This window comes from Athene cunicularia (genome assembly GCF_003259725.1).
Source record: "Athene cunicularia isolate RWA chromosome 1 unlocalized genomic scaffold, athCun1 chr1_part1, whole genome shotgun sequence".
Lineage (NCBI taxonomy): Eukaryota > Metazoa > Chordata > Aves > Strigiformes > Strigidae > Athene > Athene cunicularia.
In genome coordinates, this window is record NW_020799091.1 from 57,751,814 (window position 1) to 57,771,531 (window position 19,718).

Below are 19,718 nucleotides of genomic sequence, written 5' to 3' on the forward strand. Positions count from 1 at the left end.
AGATGGTCAAGTTTCCATGCAGGATCCAGCCCACAGCTAAAGCTGCTTCACCAAGGAGGAAGAAACTAAAACATCCCAAATTTTTCCACAGGGGCACTTGGCATATGGGAAGATTACAGGGGATACAAATTTATCACTAACCATCATTCACTAATCTTAGATACACACTTGCCTATTCAAGTGAAAAAAAATGAATATGCTGCAATAAGAAAATAAATGTGTGCAACAGCAAGGTAAAACAAGACACCCCCCACCCCAAAAAAAAACAAACCAAAAAAACCCCCAAGTATAATATGAAAACTGTTTTGTTCCAAAAATGTAATGGATATTATGTATAAATCAGTCATTAACATATATAACACTAATACAGAAGACATCTATGGCTATTGCGTTGCAAATAAGTGGTGAAGACTGCTGTGGCATTTTTCAACATTTTGTATTTATAGAAACATATCTTTTATACAAAGCCCTATTATGTAGGGTTGCACACTACAATAACATGTTAAATGCACTGTCCTTCTTTTGCAGCTCAATCTTAAGGACCACACATCATACAGAATTGTGTTGCAAAAGTACAATGATAAGTTCTCACTTCTTGAGCCCACGCCATCTTATTATAGGATATGTAGGGTGCTTTACCAAGCTCCCTGAAGTTATAGGATGCTTGCACAATTTTCTTTAATTACATAGGTAAATACAACATTTTCCTCTTTTATGTTAATATTATGGAATTTAAATTGAATATTCCAGTTAGTTAAAAATTAACAAAATATGCATTTAGCTTTCATTTCTGCAAGATAATACTAAACTTTTCTTGCATAACGAAAGCACATTTTTGCCTGACTAAAGCCATTCTTCAGCCCACCAGAGCTACTTTTTTTTCAGAAAAAGTTCACAGTTAATCTCTGTTTATCTATTGTGGTATCTAGCCATATATATTTTGGAAAGAGCCCTGTGAATAACAGAAGGTCCATTAACTATGCAGTTACAGCAGTGACAGACAGCACCACATGTGTTTAATAGTTGTTCTACTTCACACAGAATTAATTTTTGTTTCTTACCTAGAAATCTTGAAGATGCAGTGAGAAGTGTTCTTTACTTCATAAGAATCAAACTTATTATGACAGGGATTTAAACTTACCATAAAATCCATCTACAACTGTCTTCTATATTTTGAATATTCATTACCCAATAATGGAAAGAAAGTAGAGTTTTGTTTTGGAGAAGTTTTTTATAATTGTCTAAAATTTGAGAGGTCTTAAATCTTTGGTAGCTACTTTTCACACTTCAATGCAATGAATAAGATGAAACCATAATGAACAGAAAATTTCAAACATGATCTTTTTGCTTGTGCAGTGACAATTACGAGGGAAGTAAAAGAATAGAAGACAAGAGGGGCGTTGGAAGACTCTACAATACACACTGAGACAGCATTCAATATTTAGGATTACAGACAACCCCAAATATCTGAGAACAGCTAAATTGAGAATAAAAAACGTCCAGAAAAATATAGTTGTATTTATACAACAAAACAAACATAAATACAAGGAGGTTACCAGGAGAGACGAAATTGCCATAAGTAGAAATTTGACAGAGCAGATTAATCTGCTGGTCCATGAAGCCTGTGCTGAGACTTTGGCTGTGACCATTGCACAATAGTTCAGAGGCAAACCTCCTTCAGTGCAGCTACAGTAAACAATGCCATATATTGAGGAAAGCATTCCTCTTGATCCCTGTGGCAATCATTTTACTTCCTGAAGCATGAGATTAGATTACCTCGTTTTGGCATACCTACCTACAGTTACTATTCCTTGTCATACAATTATTAGTTGAAAAATACCCAACTGCCGCTGCTAAACTCTGTGATCTTCCATGCTTTGACAGGAAGTTTGGAAGAACAGCTTTTTAACCTTGATGCATTTATGTACATTTATGTACATTTCTGTAATCTTAGAGAAAGAGAACACATATATCAAGAGATTTTTTTTTTTTGCACGTGCATATGTGAGATAAATGCGGGAAAGGAAATAAATATTTTACGTAAATATGAAAGTGTTTCTTATAGATAAAAAATTTCAGCTAAATCCTGTCTAGGATGCCATGGACATTAATGAACAAAACAGGACACACATATTTGGTTTAAGTGGCAAGAATCACCACTGCAAGTTTTGAGTCAAATTCTGTTATTACCCTCAGTATAGCATTTAAATGGCAGGAGGGTAAAAGAGCTGCCACAGATTAAGAAGCCACAGTAAAATAGTGTATCTTTATAGTACTAATTATATTTTTGTGTATTTAAAGTAGTATCTTTCTTTAACTAGTATTATTTATGAACTGTAGTTCAAATAGTAGCCACTTCTGTGTGTGAAAGACTCAGAGAGGTAGTAACAAATTCAAGCATCAGACTCGACCAATTGTGCTCTCATCATAAACATGTCTACAATGATGATATCATCATAGGGCTTTCTTCTGTTCTGCTCAACTGTGCTACTTCTCCACTTTCTTAAATCCCGGCTTATCACAGCCTCCTCATGTCAGACTCATTCCATTCACCTCTTTCCTCCTCACTTCTCTCCCGCCCCATAAAACTCTCATGTATCTGTGCATGCCTCCTTTTTCCCTTATCTTGTGTGTCAAAAAACATTCAATCAAAAAATGTACTGAAAACCTAACCCACTGAAAAAAAGCCATAGAGATAGGATGTCTTTTATACTCTTTTTCTACTATACTCTGTAGCAGGGACATCTGGCACTGTTTTGTACAATACAGCAGGGCTATGTTACCAGTTGTTCCTTAAGTGCCACCATAGAATAAATAAATACATTAGCAATTTTCTGTATTTATTTTTGGCAGGCAATTTGAAAGACAAATTATCTACCTCCAAACACAGATATAAATAAGCATAAACTATGCAGATGTTTTCCTCCCTGTCAGTGTATTTCAACTACTTCTGGAACATGCTGAACTTGTTTACCTTTTGAGCAACGCAGTTGAACTTAGAGAGAAACACAGCCCTGAAATGAGCTATTTGCTCCCTTCTCAAACAAACTTTTGTTATATAAAGCAAATATAGGTCACCTTCCAACTGATACCAAATAGAATAAAAGATAACGGGCTATGCAAAGAAGGTATTCATACATAAGAAAGCACTTTAGTAGTAAGCCCTTAAAATTAGTTGATGGAGCTTGCATAAGGTCTATGCATTTACACTCTTAAAAATATCGCTGTTAACATAACTATTTTTCAAAAGTCTTTATTAGAAGCTGTGGTTTTCAAATAATTAAATTCACCCATTTTCCTCTCTCCAAAGTGTGTCAGAGCAGTTCAAAGACACAGATAATGACAAGTGAACTCAGTTCCTATCCCTGTCTTAGTAAAGTGTATGCTGGGAGATAAGAGCGTGGGAGCAGGTTGAGACCCTAAAGCATAAGAAAGAAAGTCATGACATAAGAAAATCATGTTTCCTATTGATCACAATATTATTAAAGGAGCCACTCCACTCTGATGTGCTTACATTAACAAAACCACAGATACTTCAAGAGCAACAAGATTTACACTATTCTATTATTCAGGATAATTCTAACTACTAAACAAAAGCCTACCTCTTTAAAATTATAGAGCAAGCTCATATTTGTCCACATCTCTTTAAACAGATATATTTCTATTTCTACAGTATCTTGCAAAATGGGGAATAATTTCTGACAAAAGCTAGGGCAACCATTGTTGCACTGTGGTAACACAAAATCAACCGAAAAATGTTCTCTCGGTGTCACGTTAACCTCTTTTTGATTATACTTGTAAAAAATATGAATTTTTAAATGTTGCATTTGCTCTTTGCTTTTGCCTAATTTAAACTTCCTTCTGTTCTGTTTATTATGAGGTTTTATGCACCTTTGAACCTTCAAAGTACTGCACATGCTAAGCGCTGTTATTCCAAAACTCAAAGAGAGGCTCTATGAAAAGCTACCAGAAACTTATATTTTGTTTGATTTTGATTTAGATACTAGAAATACGGATTACTTCAGTTCTCACTCCTTTGCAGGCTGTACTGCCTGTGCTCCTATCTTATTCCTTGAGGCTGAATTTTGTTCCCCTCAGACAGGTCAATTACGTGGGCTTAAAGAACTGGTGGAAACACCAGCACTGGGAAGCTGCTGAAATGTCAGGAGAAACCCTCAAAGGCTTTTCTTTTAGGTGAGAGTTGCCAGAGTAATATAACAAATACACTTCCCAGTAACAGATATTGATGTTTTCTCTCATTCATGAAGGCTGTAACACAGACTGACATCTTACTGTTGCAGAAACACTACCCAACCAACACCTTTCCAACACCCTCTGTACTACATACCATGGCAGATCAAACGCAAACTCTCATCTTACAAGAAGATTATTCTGTAAAGTGAGTAGTGTGCCATTCCTGATTCTGAAATAATTGATAAAAAACTGGTAAGACCTCTCAGAAATGCCGCTATGTCTCTCCATTACTCTCCACACCCTCGCAGTGGGTTGTCACTGCCCCATACCCAGAAGAGGAATTCTGGAGGCACAGCTCACAACTCCAGCCAGGCACCATGCTGAAAGAGGTGACCAGGCAGTTCAGACCTGGCCCTGAAGGTTCAGTCATCTTTTAAAGAAACTCTGTAGTTCATCAGCCTTCCTCAGAAATCATGCAGGGGATTGTTATGACTTTAATATCTGCTGCTGACAATATCACAGACATACTCTTCCTTTTCTGGTTTTGTCCAAATCTTAGGTCACAGTGAAGACTGGCAGAAAAAATGGTTAAAAAGGAAACATGAAGAAGAAAGCATAAGCAAGTAAAGGTATTTTAGATTTAGAATTTTTTTCCTTTCTATGTTTTAGTTCTTCCCTTTTCTCTTACTCTGGTAGTCACCAAATGTTGGTAACACCCAGCTAAACTGCTCCTAAGATGAAAAAAAAACACCAAATCAACAGCCCTACCAAACCCTCCCAGATACATCAAGTAATTCGCGAGATAAATTAATTGATATAATCCAAGAAGACTCTCATATTCTCACCTTAGAAAAATAGGAATAATAAAATGGACTAATAATATAAGTTTTACCTCTGAGTTCATCCTGTTATGAGAGCAGAAAATCCTAGAAGCAGAACATGAAGCTGCAGTCCCCCTGAAAGTTGAACCAACGAATCTTTTGCAAAGTGAGTTGACCAAAATCATTAGCATCAAATCCAAAAAAAGCCTCTGCCGTCTACTGCACTGCCATCCTCCTGCTGCAGGCAATACCTGTTCCCCACAGAGAATCCCTGTGGCTGTGTTCTTTTTTTCAGTGCATGGAGCCAGTTCTACTCCTTTTGGTTTTGACAGGAACCCTGGAAATAAAACCTCCTCTTGCACGTCCTTTCCAAAGATGAGATAGGAGTAAGACATATTTTTGGATTTTAACATATTAAGTCCGTAACTATTACACCACAATCCTGCTAGTAACTGAGATGGCTCTTTGTGGAAAAATCCAGCTTCTCCAACACACAGTGATGAAGTCAGTTATAAATACTGAATTATTCACAGTTCATTCATCCATCTAAAATAAATTTCAACTCAGTTTTATAATTCTCACTGCTCACTAACATACACCTAGAATTGGGAAGCTGTCACTAAAGAAATATATCCTAACTATGACTGGAGATGTATATATACATATATAAGTATATGTATACATACACACACAGAAATAAAGTTGAATGCAATAAGCCAAAACTTAAAAAATATGAGCTCAGTGGATAGTCTCTAAGTGGGCTAACCCTTAGAAGTGTTAGAAAAAAACCTGAATGTGAAAAGGCTCTTGTCAAATCTGCATTTAATAATCTATATGTAAAACTGGTCTGTCACTGTATCTTCATTTTCCTCTTACCAAACACTTCATATCAGAAAAAGCAGGATCACACATAATACCCTTCCTGTCAGTGCTGTTTCTTAATTAGTCAACATCAGGTGAAGCTTATGATAAAACTAATTGAGTTGGGGCCTTCAGTCTCTAAGAGAGACATCAACACACAGGATATTCTCACAAGCTATGGGTTTCATATACTGTGAATGGAAAAAGGGACGCTGAAGCATTCTGCAGAGAAGGACTATACAGGAATTTGGTCTTCGCTTTGACTATAAATGCTACTTAGTCTATAGTGCAAGCTTCCTTTTTTTAAAAATGTTTATCAGAAATTGGTAATATATCTAAATATATGTAAATTTTAACTAACATTGCCATTATGTGGCACTTTTTTAGTGATGACAGTTGGCATATGAAACAGAAAACTTTTTTCTCCCATCCTCCCCTGAATAGCCAAGGGAAAGCCATATATGATATGCAATATGCAACTTTTGCATTTAGGTGCAACAGATACACAACTGTGACAAAGAGTAAAAAAAATCCACGAACAAGACAGTAATAGAAAGTGATTGGTTAAAATTATTTTTCTACAAATGACAGTGTTTAAAATCTTCTGCACGCAGTATTTCTTCATCTTGATCCTCAGGGAGAAGAGAGACTTCTCTCTGATGCTTTGTCTTCTTATTTCCAAATGCATTAGTTGCTAAGCTGAAAGCAGGCAATTACTAAGACAAAAATGTATTGTCAATGTTTTCAACACATTAATATGAAATAATCAAACCTGTATTACAGCACTGATGTTTTGAAATCACTACCTTTAAATTTGCATTAGATTACCAAATGTTACTACTTTTCAACTTGACAAAAGTGTAAGTTGAAAATAATTTTGGAAATGTACCAAAACTAAAGGCTTCTACTGAGCTTTCTAACGTGTCCCATCTTTGTCACTTAATGGGGCCACTTCATTCTCCACATGAAGAGTAAGCAGTACCTTCCAAAAACACTCGTTTCCTTACATTGTGCAAGGTAAAGTGACAGATTGAGACACTCTCCCAAGAAATTTTTAAGTGAAGTACATTAACAACAACATTCACAGAACAAAATTCAGAAGTACTTAACACGTTGCCAATAACTACAGACATATATGAAATAATGTATATCAAGTATATCAAGTCCAAAAATCTTGCCATTTGTGGCAATGAAGAATAAGCAATCTTACAAAAGTTAAACACATGCATTATGTTTTCCTTATACATAATCTGTTATTTATATCCATGAGACTGATCACAACCTAAGTAATCTGCGTTGCTCTAAAGATAGAGAAAGAAAGCGATTCAGATTCCCACTGGCATCACCGAAATATCTTACTAAGCCTAAGGATGTTTTAAGGGTTGGATTCACTTCTATTCAAAGTTTGGATCTAGGCATCTCTTCTTATTTTGCCTTGTACTTTCCACTCCTTTCCGTTACCCAAATGACATCATTCATTTAACTTGAACCGTTACTAGAATAATACATAAACACAGCATCTGCCAGAATTTGTTCATATAGGGTCTCTCCCTGTGCAGAATTACCCATCAGGAAACTGGGACATTTTCTGAAGTTTATATTTCTTTCTGAAGGACTGAGAACTCACTTCAGAAACAGTGCTGGGCAAGAATGTACTCTTAAGTGTACCAACACATTAAAACAGCACTGTTCATGCCATCATACTGAAATGAACTCCCCACATAAAGTGATGGAACTGGGAAGCCAGCAGTGCATTTTGTCTAATAGCTCTAGGTGTTTGCCTCTAGTTTTTTTCCTTCTGACAGCAAATATTGCATGCATTCCTGTGATAGAATTTTTTATTTTAAATGAAAAAAAGTAAGTATTTCTTATCATCATACTGATGGAGTTTCCAGCAACCATTTTATGAAGAGGAATTTTCTCTTTGTCCTGACATTGACATTCAAGATTAGTTCCATTTTTTTCTTCCTAATTAGCTTTTCCAAGACAATTGTATATTTGAAACAAACAGAATACTTTCCCTCAGGGCACCAGAAACTTAATCTATCCAATTTCCTTTCAATGGACATTGAAAACAAAGTAGTATATTGTAGCTCAGTGGGGAATTAAGAACTATGTGGCATAAAAAATGGAAAAAGCTCTATGTAAATAAATTCAACATAGCAATAAAAACATAGTAATGAAAAATCCTTTAAGCTACCTTGTTAATACCTGACAGAACTGCCTGTTCATATTAAAGTCTGTTTGCCTTTCAAAGGAGGTTAAGACACTAAATTTACACAAAAATGAGGATTTTTATATTCACAACAACACACTGATTACCATCAAATAATTTTGAATATTTTAAACAATCTGATGACTTTCCCACCACTTTATCAGCAGTCTTCTTTGTGACTCAAAAGATTTTTTCTCAAATTTTGATCATTTTACAAAGATATAGTCCCCCACAGAACTCTTTACTTTCCTGATAACTGAAACAAAAACATGAATGATGCTAAGCACACAGTTACAAGATTAAAGTGATAAACTGTAAGGCTGTTCATGACGTTTTAGATGGAAGTTACACTTGCAAGTCTTGTCAATAAAAGTAACTGTTAGAACAGCTTTTGGGCTCTGATCAACAAGTCATTAATAAAATAACTGCTGGTCTTTATTTAAAAATTCTGGAGAAAATAATTGAAAATAATAATCTCTGTGGTGTACTGCACACTACCAGTATAGCCTACCAGAAAAAGAGCTCTATAGAACATTTTTTAAGGACCGCTATCATGCAGACTTTCATAAATAGTACACAGTAATTTCTGCTGTATCCCATTTATAGATATGCTGCATATATATATAGGGGTACACAGGTGTGTGTACTATATATACACACATATATAGATGTGATAGAACTTCCTAAAAGTGAATATGTGTCTCATCCCTGTGTAGATTTCAACTTCATCTGTGCCTCTTAAACAGAGTTCAGAAAGGTACTTACTGATGTGTAGAGGAAACCTTCACCATTTAGGGCAATATACAACCCAGTCTTTACACCCTGGATAGCAACAACTCGAAGTCCCACTGGTATAAGGTTGAATAACGCTGTGAAGAAAAAACATGACCAGATATGAATATACTATGGTTATTAAAATATTCCAATAACATAATTAGTAAAAAGAAAGAAAACTATTCCTTGTATAATTTTCTCTGATTTTAAAATTTAACTAATTCAGAAAATCTTGCTTTTAGTAAAGCTTATCCTTAAAATTAAAGCCTAAGTATTTATCTAGCAATAAGTCTTGCGATAGTTCAGTGTTTGGCAGAGTGTTAACTAGCGAATACAAAGCATAGCAGACTGGACTGCAATCATTTATGCAGCACTGCTGACACGAGTATCTCAGGCAGTCTGAAAAGAATCATAGAGCCCAACAGTTCCTTCATCAATGTAGACTGAGCATAAGGGTAATACTTGCGAGATATGCTGCAGAAAATTTGTATCTCTGATTCTGGCAAGTATCTTTTTATTTTCTTGCGCATTTTTATGGTTTTGGACTAAGATATGCTCTCATTAAAGATTACTTTAAGGGGGTCTGTTACTTCAAATCAAAATTAGTTTGCTTTTGTTAATGATATATTTGATATAAGCAGTAGTACACAGATCTCAGATAACAGCAGAGTCTTATTCTAGGTCAGAAAAGCACTGAAATATGTGTTTGACTCTAAATGTGCATAAATGCTATTGAGCTGAATATAGAACATGCTCAAAGAATGAAATTCTAATAAATTAAAGAAACAGCTAACAGCAGATACCCTAGCAATGGTGTATAACTCTGTAATGACAAAACCCGCCACAGCTTTGATTAGTGTCTAAAAAAGAGCAGTGTGAAGAGTGGGAGTTTACCAGCCTCATCACAAAACAACAGAAGAAAAAATGATGTAAGTAGGAGACACAGACCAATTCTTCTTCTAAAACTTGCCAGCACACACCTAACAAACTAAGTTTACTGACTGATACTAGGAAATCAGATGCAAAGCACACATCAGACAGTCTTTGAAGAAAAGATCTGGATAAGCTAGAGTCCATGTTAAGCATTTTTCCACTGTGGATGAATCAAGGATTCACAAGTCCTTGGATCAGTACCAAAAGCACAACTTGTGTGTTCAACACAGCAGCGAGGACCATGGTTCCACCAAGCCAGGTCTCAGGAACACAGTAACACTTGCAGTGAGTTCCTCCAAATTTAGGAAGGACATCCATAGGTGTGATCAGAAAGTGTACCCTATGAGGCTATCTGTAATCAGAATGCCAGGAGTAGAGCCCAAATCAAGAGAAAAAGGGTCATGTAAATGCAGAGGATAAGTACATTTTCTCAAGGTGTGAAAACTCCTGGTTGGTCAAAGGACACAAAGCCACAGATCTTTTATGATGAAGATGATCAAATCTTTACAACTGAGAAAAAAAGTAGGTTGAGTACTAGAATTTAAAGGTATAAGCGGATGGGAAAAAAAAGCCAACAAACAACTTTTCCTTCAACATTGTTACAAAGAAAAAGAATACATAGTGTAAGTTCATTTTAGGAAAGCATAAAGCCAGTATAAAGCTAGGAATTGTTGGAGCAGAGCATTTCCCACAGCTGTAGAAAGAAAAGTACATTCAAAAGAGCTCTGGAAGAACAAAAAATACTCTATGGGTTTACAAAGAAGAATAGAAAAGATGACATCAGGCAAGAATTAGGCCAAATATACAGCATTTTCATTTATATAGTTTCCAAAAGTCTCTATCAGGCTAGGATCTTACTGGGTTTTTAACTGGAAAAATACTGGGTACAGACAAGGTTCCCTCTCTGATCTGTACAAGATAAACATAACCCAGTGAAATATGGCACTCACAGACAAGACATCCTAAGAGTATATAGGCTAGACACTGCATGACTTGTGGGTTTTCAAATGTTCAATATAATTTGGAAGTTAAAAAACCAATCAGCCATTACCCTCAAATGAAACAATGTCAAAACCAGAAAAAACACTATTGTGGGTGATGAAGGGGGAGTCTGTCACAGCAAAACTGGGTTTCAGATGGCAGTTAAGTTTGGGTTTTTTGAGAAGAAAATAAATTCCAGGAGGAAACCTGGATATAAACACCATGTTAGAGGCAGGGCAGCAACAACTGAGGGGACATCAGGAAGGAAAAAGACTTGTATAAAGAGGTGAACACAAAAGACAAGTCAGCCATGGAAAACTGCTAATGAAAAATAACTCCAAATCATAGTGGTTCAGTCAAAACTTCTGGAACATATATATAATTTGCTGTATTACCAATAAAAATAAAGCAGCAAAGCTAGGAAGAAAAAAACCAAACACAAAACACCAAACACCATTGAAGGAGAATTGAAGGCCTGTAACGTGGCAGTGGTGAAATGCAACCTATAAAATTACTAGAGCAGTCTATAGTTGCTGGTGAATTTAGAAAGCACTGAGGAGGGCACATAATGTATCTTTTACTGCCACTGACTTTTAATTGGAGATTATATATAAGAGTTCCTGTAATTAGTCTAAGACCATAAAATTTTAGAGTGAGGTCTGAAACGCTGTGATTCTGCACATACAGAATATTCAGTAACTTCCACAAAAATCTTTCAGACTTGGGTGAAATGAGGCAGGACAGTCTACATTCAATTATTGATTGATAAACGCTCAGCAATGATGTGCTTCACACTGAGGTCAGCAAAACATGCACCAGTAAGGCACAGCAGGTGTTTTTTACATGCTCTGAAGTTGGCCAAAGGAAATTTGATTTCCTCCAGAATGTGGCTGTGCAGTACTCTTTACTGAGCAGGACTTACGTGCCCAGTTACACATTTCAAACCTTCCTAGGATTCACCTGTGCTATCCCCACTCTAATAAGAACCTGCCTTGAGAAAAGCAGAAATCCTTCCAGTTTGTTTGCATTTCAGGTCTGCACAGCCAAAGCTATGCTCTTGCCTGAGGGGCATATGAAAAAGAACCATGTTGCCAGCTTCCCCCTGTCTTTAAGACAGTGATCCAAAACTAAGTGAGGTCCCTGAGCATCTATAAGTACCTAAACCCAGCCCAGTGAGTCTACAAATGAGTTGAAAGAGGGAGCACCCTGCAACAGCCCAGGAAATATAATTCTGCCTGGTGCTCAGTGCTCCTATGCTGCCCACTTGAGTATAAAGCCTGGCAAATGCAACTGTAAATAAGATGTGGGAACATCAGGGAAATCCTTAGCTCTGCTTTGTATTCCATCTTAACCATGACTGTAAAGCAAATCATTGTTCTTTCTTTTCCTAAATCTGTAAACCTATTCCTAACACACACAAGATAAGAAAATGGGGATGGGGCAGTTAACAGGAACAGCAGTCATAATAAAAATTATTGGTTTAGGTGTCGTGGAGGGGATTTGCAGAAACAAATTTGACTGGGATTCTAATTCTCCAGAAGTTTTAGCTAAAGTTAAAGTCCACTCTTTGATAAGCAGTAACTCTTTCCTTGAGCAAAACACAAACCCACTGCAGTTCTCTTTCCTTTTTTTTTTAATGTAATATCATCACAATATATTAACTTGAAATCTGAAATGCCTGAAATCAGGTATTTCTGTATCCTTGTGAATAGGTACAACTGACTTGTAGCTACAAGAAAATTGTCATTAAAGATCATTGTTTTTCTCCAGAAGCTTGCTAGAGACCAATTGCTTAAAGCTTATAAACTTGCTATCTGTTCTGTATATGCACTGCCCTGGTGTCAGTTAACAAAATTTCCCTCAGCACCAAATCTGCAATCAGATCAAGGCAACTATTTCTTTAATTTATATCCATCTGCAGGCCTACAGGCAAAAATGACAACTCCATCAGAACGTCTCTTTCAGATGGGCAATGAGTGCAGGGAGGTTGATATTCAGAAATCCATCCATTCATTTCTTATGGAGCAAATCCATTCTACCTGCCTGATGAATAAAAGACGTAATTAAAATGTACTTTTTAGCATGTCTGAACATGGTCTCCATTGATCCTGTCACTAAGTTTATACTGATGGCATTGATCCTGTCACTAAGTTTATACTGATGGGAGAAACAGGCTTACCTAACTCCCAAAGGTGATTGAAATAGATGACTAAATGCCTGTGTAATTCTTTGAAGAATAACTGCAGTAAAAAACATTGCAAAAATCAGACTGCAAATATTTCAGTTCAGTAATGTAAATTTAACATTCAATAATCCAAATTTAACAGCATTGCAGGTGTTGTTTTTTAATCTTCATGTGCTTTATTTGTGTCTAATTATCTCCTTTACCTTACAAGGGTGCTGTGAAGATTATATTATTAATATCTTCAAACCAAAGTTTGGTTAGAAAGACATTATAAAGTTAATACTTGCATATTCAGTTTGGAAGATAGAAATAGAACATTAGGAACATGCATTAAAATATGAAAATAAAGGAATGTTAAATGGTTTCAGGACTTCTTGAACAGCAACTCTACCAGGTACCAAGTGCCATGAAGGAAGAAAAGCATGTTGCTGTATAATTAAGCGAGATGTGCACAGCACAGCCAAATCAAAGTTGCTTGGGTAATGTTAACTTTGGCATTTATCAGTTTATGCAATAAGGATATAAATGAGTAATGGTCTTTTAATCTGTTTTAAATATGACAGTAATTTCATAAGGGGCACATATAGCAACGTTAAAGTCTTAAAAGTCAGTTTTATCACCCATCAAAGCATCATACTTTATGATGAATTTTTTCAGTGGTTGTTGGCTGAGATACACTCTTCAGGTGAATCAGATTATAGTGCTAAGAGATTCAGGGTTTCACTCTCAGAAATTAAAGAATCAAAATTGGCTGTTTCACAAATTAATTAGTCGTCCTACTAAAACTACCCTTCATTCATGAAACAAAATTTGAATATAGACCAAAGCCTGAAAATGAGCTGGTTTGGGTGGGGAGGAGGTCAAGAGGGGAATGTAACACTTCTTACCACAGGCACAACATGGAAAGCTCTTCTATTTCTTTATAGTTTCCTAATTAGTAATGGTGAAGTTCATGGACAACACTAAAGCAAGCTCCATTGACACCAAGTAATGCTGAGAACTGCTGTAAAATCCAAGAAAATTAGAGCTAGAGAGGGACAGCTACGCTGAGCAGGACCTTGGTAACCAAGCCTACAGGTTTAGCCACAGCCATTCCTGCTTTCACTAGAAGCAAGCCACAAAACAAACCAGAAATGTAAGGCATTAGAGGAAGGAAAAAGAGAACACCACCTAAAGAAGAAAAGCAGTGTAATAAAGTCTCTTTCCACAGATGACTGAGTTTGGCAAAAACAATATAGACTACACATACAAGAGGATTTAAGCTAACAGCCTTGGTCTGATGATGTGATTTAAGGAAACTCAGCACCATTAACCACTAGGTGCACTAATTCATACTCTGACACAAAGCATCGCTAACTAGGAAAGGGTATAAAAAGAAATTACAATAATGAACTGAAACCCATCAGTCTATTTAGGGTTCTAATAGCATGACCACCAACATGAGCAGATGAAAGTACATTCAGGGATGCAATTACAAGCAGTCACATCTTTCTACCTTTTTCATGCAAGGGTTTGTGCGCAGCAATACAATAAAAATCTCGCCATCTATCTCTGCAGACTCTAGCCTTTGCTCAAACTTAAGGCAAGCTGGGACAATGGCTGGCACTATAGCAGCTGACCAAAACCACTAGTAAAACTCATTTCAACTTCAAATAGAAGCAAAAAGTTACATTAAAGAGGCTACCAAGAAGCTTTAAACAAAAATGGGTGTGAATAGAACCACTCAATTTGTATGGACTACATCTTAATCTACCTCTCTATAACATTGTGACTCTAATAGTGTAATTTATGTTTACCGACATACCTATAAAATGAGCACAAAATGATGATATATGCACTTGATGGAATTTTAAGTTCAAGCACTCCTTTAAAACTGCTTGACACAGAATAAATTGCAACAGCACAAAAAGTAGCTGCATGGCTAAGCTTCAAAGAGTTTCCTTGATGAAGACAAAAAAGAAATCACTTCTCTGTCCCTCACTACTCACTTGCTCTGTCTGCTCTGACACCCAGCTACTCAGACAGTCAGTGCATGAGGTGGAGTCTTTCAGGGCCTTCAGGGACAGTGAACAGTTCAGAAGATGGGTTGAAGGCTGGCAGAGATGCACACCCTTCGGCAGTCTGTATTTCCTCCATTTTTATGAAACACACCTTGAATGGGAGTCATCCTCACTATCAAGAATACAGTCTGTCCTATTGACAGATAATATATGTCTATCCCTTTGTCCACTGGGTGCATTAAAGAGGCAACCTTCAAGCTCCATGGTCAGAAGCAGTAGTTTCCCCCACTGGCAGTTGCCAAAACTTTTTTGCCCGTAAGCCTCAGCCAGAAATTATCATGGTAAGAAGGTCAAAAATAAAAGATCAAAATAATAGGAATTCTATCCATGAGAAAATTATTGTTTTAAAGCAAGACAGAAATGGAAAAACAAAATATGCTGAAATAAAGAAAAGCAATAGGAAACAAAGTTCAACAGTAAATGGAAGGGAACAAGAGTGGAAAGGGAAAAGAATTGAGGAGAAAGACTAACAGCACAAAAGAAACATATTAATATATCCATGAATATACAAAATGAATCAATCTTTTCAGCTATTAATATAATGTTGATTTATTTAGACTAGCCAAATTTATGGTGGAGATTGTATGCTTTCCTGGCAAACATATTAATTTTACATCCTTATGGTCTAACCTGTCTTTACTAAACAATACTGTAAAATTTGACTAGAGAATAGAGAATTACACCAGTTGAAGAGAGAAGAAAATCCCTTTATGGAAAAAATTCCTTTCAGCCTAAAAATCATGCTGAAGCAAAACACAATATTATCTAATAGTATTTATCCAAAATACATAATGCTGCTATCATGTTGAAGTAAAGCACAATATTGTCTAATAGTATTTATCCAAAACACATAATGCTGCTATCTGGTATTTGGTTGACTTCGGACAAGTTCTATATTTCAGAACATTTATAATAAAGAATATTCATTCTGCATTTTGGAACAAGAATAAGAGAGATCTAGATCATACTGTTCTAGAAATCCAGAAAGGCAGAGAAGAGGGGAGAGAAAGGGAAAATGACAGAGCAAGAAAAAAAAAAAAAAAGAAAATATTTGTAAAGCTGACAGCAGCGAAAAGAGTAAAGTAAGGCACTATGGTCTAGTTTTGCAAAGATTCAAAATCCATGGAGTTCTAAGATTTTAAAAAAAGAAAATCTCATTAAAACAGAAATATCATTAAAACATTCCAAAATTGTTGCAGTCATACACAGCTCCTTACTGAAACTGAAAATAGAGATGGGCAGAGGGAGAAGGAGAGGGAGAGAGAGAGAGACATGCTCACACTCTAAGACACATTTCTTCGACCTCATATAGGCAAAGCTTCTATAAAAAGCAGTAATCATCTTGTCTGCACAATGTCTTAATATCTAGTCCAGTACAGAAGTGGACATAAGGGATGGACACACTGAGGGAAGAAAAGAAACAAGGAACAAGGAGGGGGGAAAAACCCACTTGTAAAACAAGCAGAGAAATACATATCAAAATAGATTAATCAATTATTTATCTGAATTCTAAAGAAAAAATAGAATAATAAAAGATGACCATCCTATCTGTTGATTAAATGTGTTAAAAATGACAACTGTGTGTTAACAGATAAAATAGGGACCTAACCAAAGTACAGCAGAAACCTGAAATCCCTTAATTTCTATAGCCTAATTTCAACATTTTAGATGAAAGTAGAGGCTTATTTATATATGCATAATAAGGTAAAACTTTTGTATTAAAAATGCTTAAAATAGACCTCAAGATCACACAGAAATATGTTAAATATCATTAAAATAAACAAAATACAAATGTTCTCTGCTAAACAGAAAATTAAAGATCATCTGTTTCCAGAGTCTGAATAGGTTTGCTTAATTAACATTTGCAATGGAAGTTATCAAATGTATATATGAATGAAAATATGTGGCAGTATCATAGGAAAAGAGCACCAAAGCAGTGACCCACGCAGCCTTTCAAGGCCATGTTTGTTTGGAATATTTTTGAAAAATGCCACTGTCACAGTCCCTACACTGGCAGAAGTTCTCTTAAAATCACTGGAACTCCTGCTGGTATAGGGACTGTAGCATCTTTAGCCCCAGTTCAGCAAGGTACTTCAGCATGTGTTTTGAGCAGAACTTTGACAGTTAGACATACATTTATTTGCTTTGCTGAATCAGGGCCTACATGACCAGATTTTTCAAGGAATTTTTGCTTCAATCTCTCTTTTTTTAGTATTTGTTATTTATTTGAAGATAAGAATTTTTTTTAAATATATAGCTTTAAAAAAAATAATTTAAAATGTAACTTTACTATTTTTATAAAATTATCAGAGGACAACCATTGGCCTAAATATCTCACCCCTGAGGTCCACTGACACGCTTTTCCCTTCAGAGGGAATACATTTAGGCCAATGTCCTGCATGACCCTGCAGGCTTCAAATGGACAGAACCCTCCTCCTTTTGACAAAACACATTCAGAAACCCTCCAAAGGCATTAACACTGTGTCTGCGCACACACACTCGAGCGATGCAATCTGCGTGTGAGATTAAGACATTCCCCTGGGGCAGTCACTTACTAGAATTACTGCTGTCATCCTTGGTTCCATCGAGACTTCCATCGGGGTGCATTTGCAAGTAGTAGCCTTGCCTGCAATATAACCTGGTCACTATACCCTTGAGCTGGGGATCTGAAAGACAAACATATTTTGTCACTAGCCTCAAAACTTTTTCCAAGAGTTATCCCTACTTCTCTCACTGTAGGAGGAAGTTTGGTGAAGCAGCATTGCCGTCTTAAAAGTAAGTACTACAACAGGATGGGTCCTGATGGAGATGGAGAAAAATCTCACCACAGATTATTATTAGGCCAGTTGTGTGTCCTGTTCTCTGCCTCCAACATCCTTCATTATAATTAACATAGGTAAAACAGAAAGAAAAAGAACACTCCAAACACCCATAGTCAGAAGACTTAAACCAGATTAAGCCCTGCAAAAAGGTTTAGACTTCAGCAACAAGTATAGAACCTTAGAGAAACTAAGAAAACATTTAAAAAACCCTACTCGTGTCATACATCTTAGTAACTTACAATTACTTCACATAAATTTTAAGAACACTTGGAGGAAAAGGTCTGTCTCCTTTCCCTCTCTACCAAAAGTGACAAACTTATCTGGCATATTTTTAAATGGTCCCATCTGAAGAGTTCCCAAAATATTTTACCCATCTAGAAGTGGATACAACTCACCTGCCCTCTCCCACCTCCCAGGGAATAACATCCACAGTCAAAGCAAAACATAACTCTCCTTCAACAGAGGAAAAAACCTGAGAAAATCCATAGTAAGCTAAAAGTATATGGGAAATTCAGGTAGCTAAACAGTTAAGCTACCTTGTTTAATACTCTGCATTTATGAAAAATGCCAAGAACTGGGCAGGGGCTGCCAAGCCACATCTTTATGATTCATCTCAAGGGTGGTGCCTTACCAAATCACAAATTAAGATGCTGCAGAACTGGTTCAGTGCTGAGAAAGAGGACATTGCATCTTAAAAAAAATCAACAGCACTACCTCTGTGTGATATTGGTATTAATATTGTTAATCATAAACTATTAGGCCCAACTCCAGGCAGCGAGCACATAAAATTGTGGGGACATTGGCATGAAGAGCATCTATGCTATATCATGCTTACGTCTGCAATAATGAAATAAAATCATAAAGGCTTTGAGGCATGTACATAATAATATGAATAGGTGAACTTCTAAGGAAGACAGAAGTGATTTCCATGCAAACCTGTGGCCAGAATATAAAATCCTCCTTGAATCTGTGTTTAATTGCTCTCACAATCAATCATGCTGGGTTGCTTACAGTATCCTACGGGGAGGTGAAAGTAAACACTAATAAACAAAACTGCTCTGACTGGAATGCTCTGAAGTTTTCTATAGAGGCTCAGTTCTGTGAATGATTACGAAAATGTCAAGTTTTTCTTGAGTATCCAAATTACAAAGTCATATTAAACAATAAACCCACCTATATTTAAAATATGATTAAATTGTAAACATAATAAAAACTGTTACTATAAATATTAACAGTGTAAGACTTCTGAGGCATGGAAATAAATAATAGAAACATTTGGTGATCAACATATAAGCACACTACAACTTTTTTTTCCTTTTAACTGCAAATTTTGCTTTCCATGAATTTTTACATTAGCAAACATTTCTCTGTCTTAATATAAGAATACTCAGCAACAAATATTTTAAAAATTTGTAAACAGAATAAACTGAATTTTATTTGAATGTATTGTCTCAATCAACTTCATCAGGCAACAGAAATATATTTCCATAATTTAAAAATGAAAAGTGAGTTCCTCTTACACAGGCACTATTCCTATCAATGCATGCTTTTGATGTTCACTTCCAAACTGACAAATTTAAACATACTTGCTTTACACATACTAAAATGGCATCTTAAAGGACTAAAGCAAAATATTTTAAAAATACTGTTAAAAATAGAGTTTTAAAAAGTATTTACTGGAAAAATATCAGTATTTTGAAAAACAGTACTTCTAGCTCAAAGTATCACAGGAAGGCAAATACAGTCAACTCACTATTACCAGCTGTTTACATCTACTGCTTCAAGGGAAAAATGTGAAACTTCAAAATGACTTTCAAAGTTGTTCTTTATACACATTCTATTCATTTTTCTAATTTCACAGATAAAATATAC

The 19,718-nt window shown here is 35.9% G+C and overlaps 1 protein-coding gene across 1 annotated transcript in view; it reads right to left on the reverse strand.

Moving 5' to 3' along the window:
• FGF14 (fibroblast growth factor 14) overlaps window positions 1-17,690 on the reverse strand; it is a 105,286-nt gene extending 87,596 nt beyond the window's left edge. The window contains exons 1-2 of the mRNA XM_026859836.1: window positions 17,580-17,690; window positions 8,857-8,960 (exon numbers count right to left, since the gene is read on the reverse strand). Coding sequence (XP_026715637.1) covers window positions 8,857-8,960; window positions 17,580-17,631 — 156 coding nt within the window. The 5' untranslated portion in view covers window positions 17,632-17,690. The remainder of the gene's footprint in view (window positions 1-8,856; window positions 8,961-17,579) is intronic.
• Window positions 17,691-19,718: the final 2,028 nt, after the last annotated feature.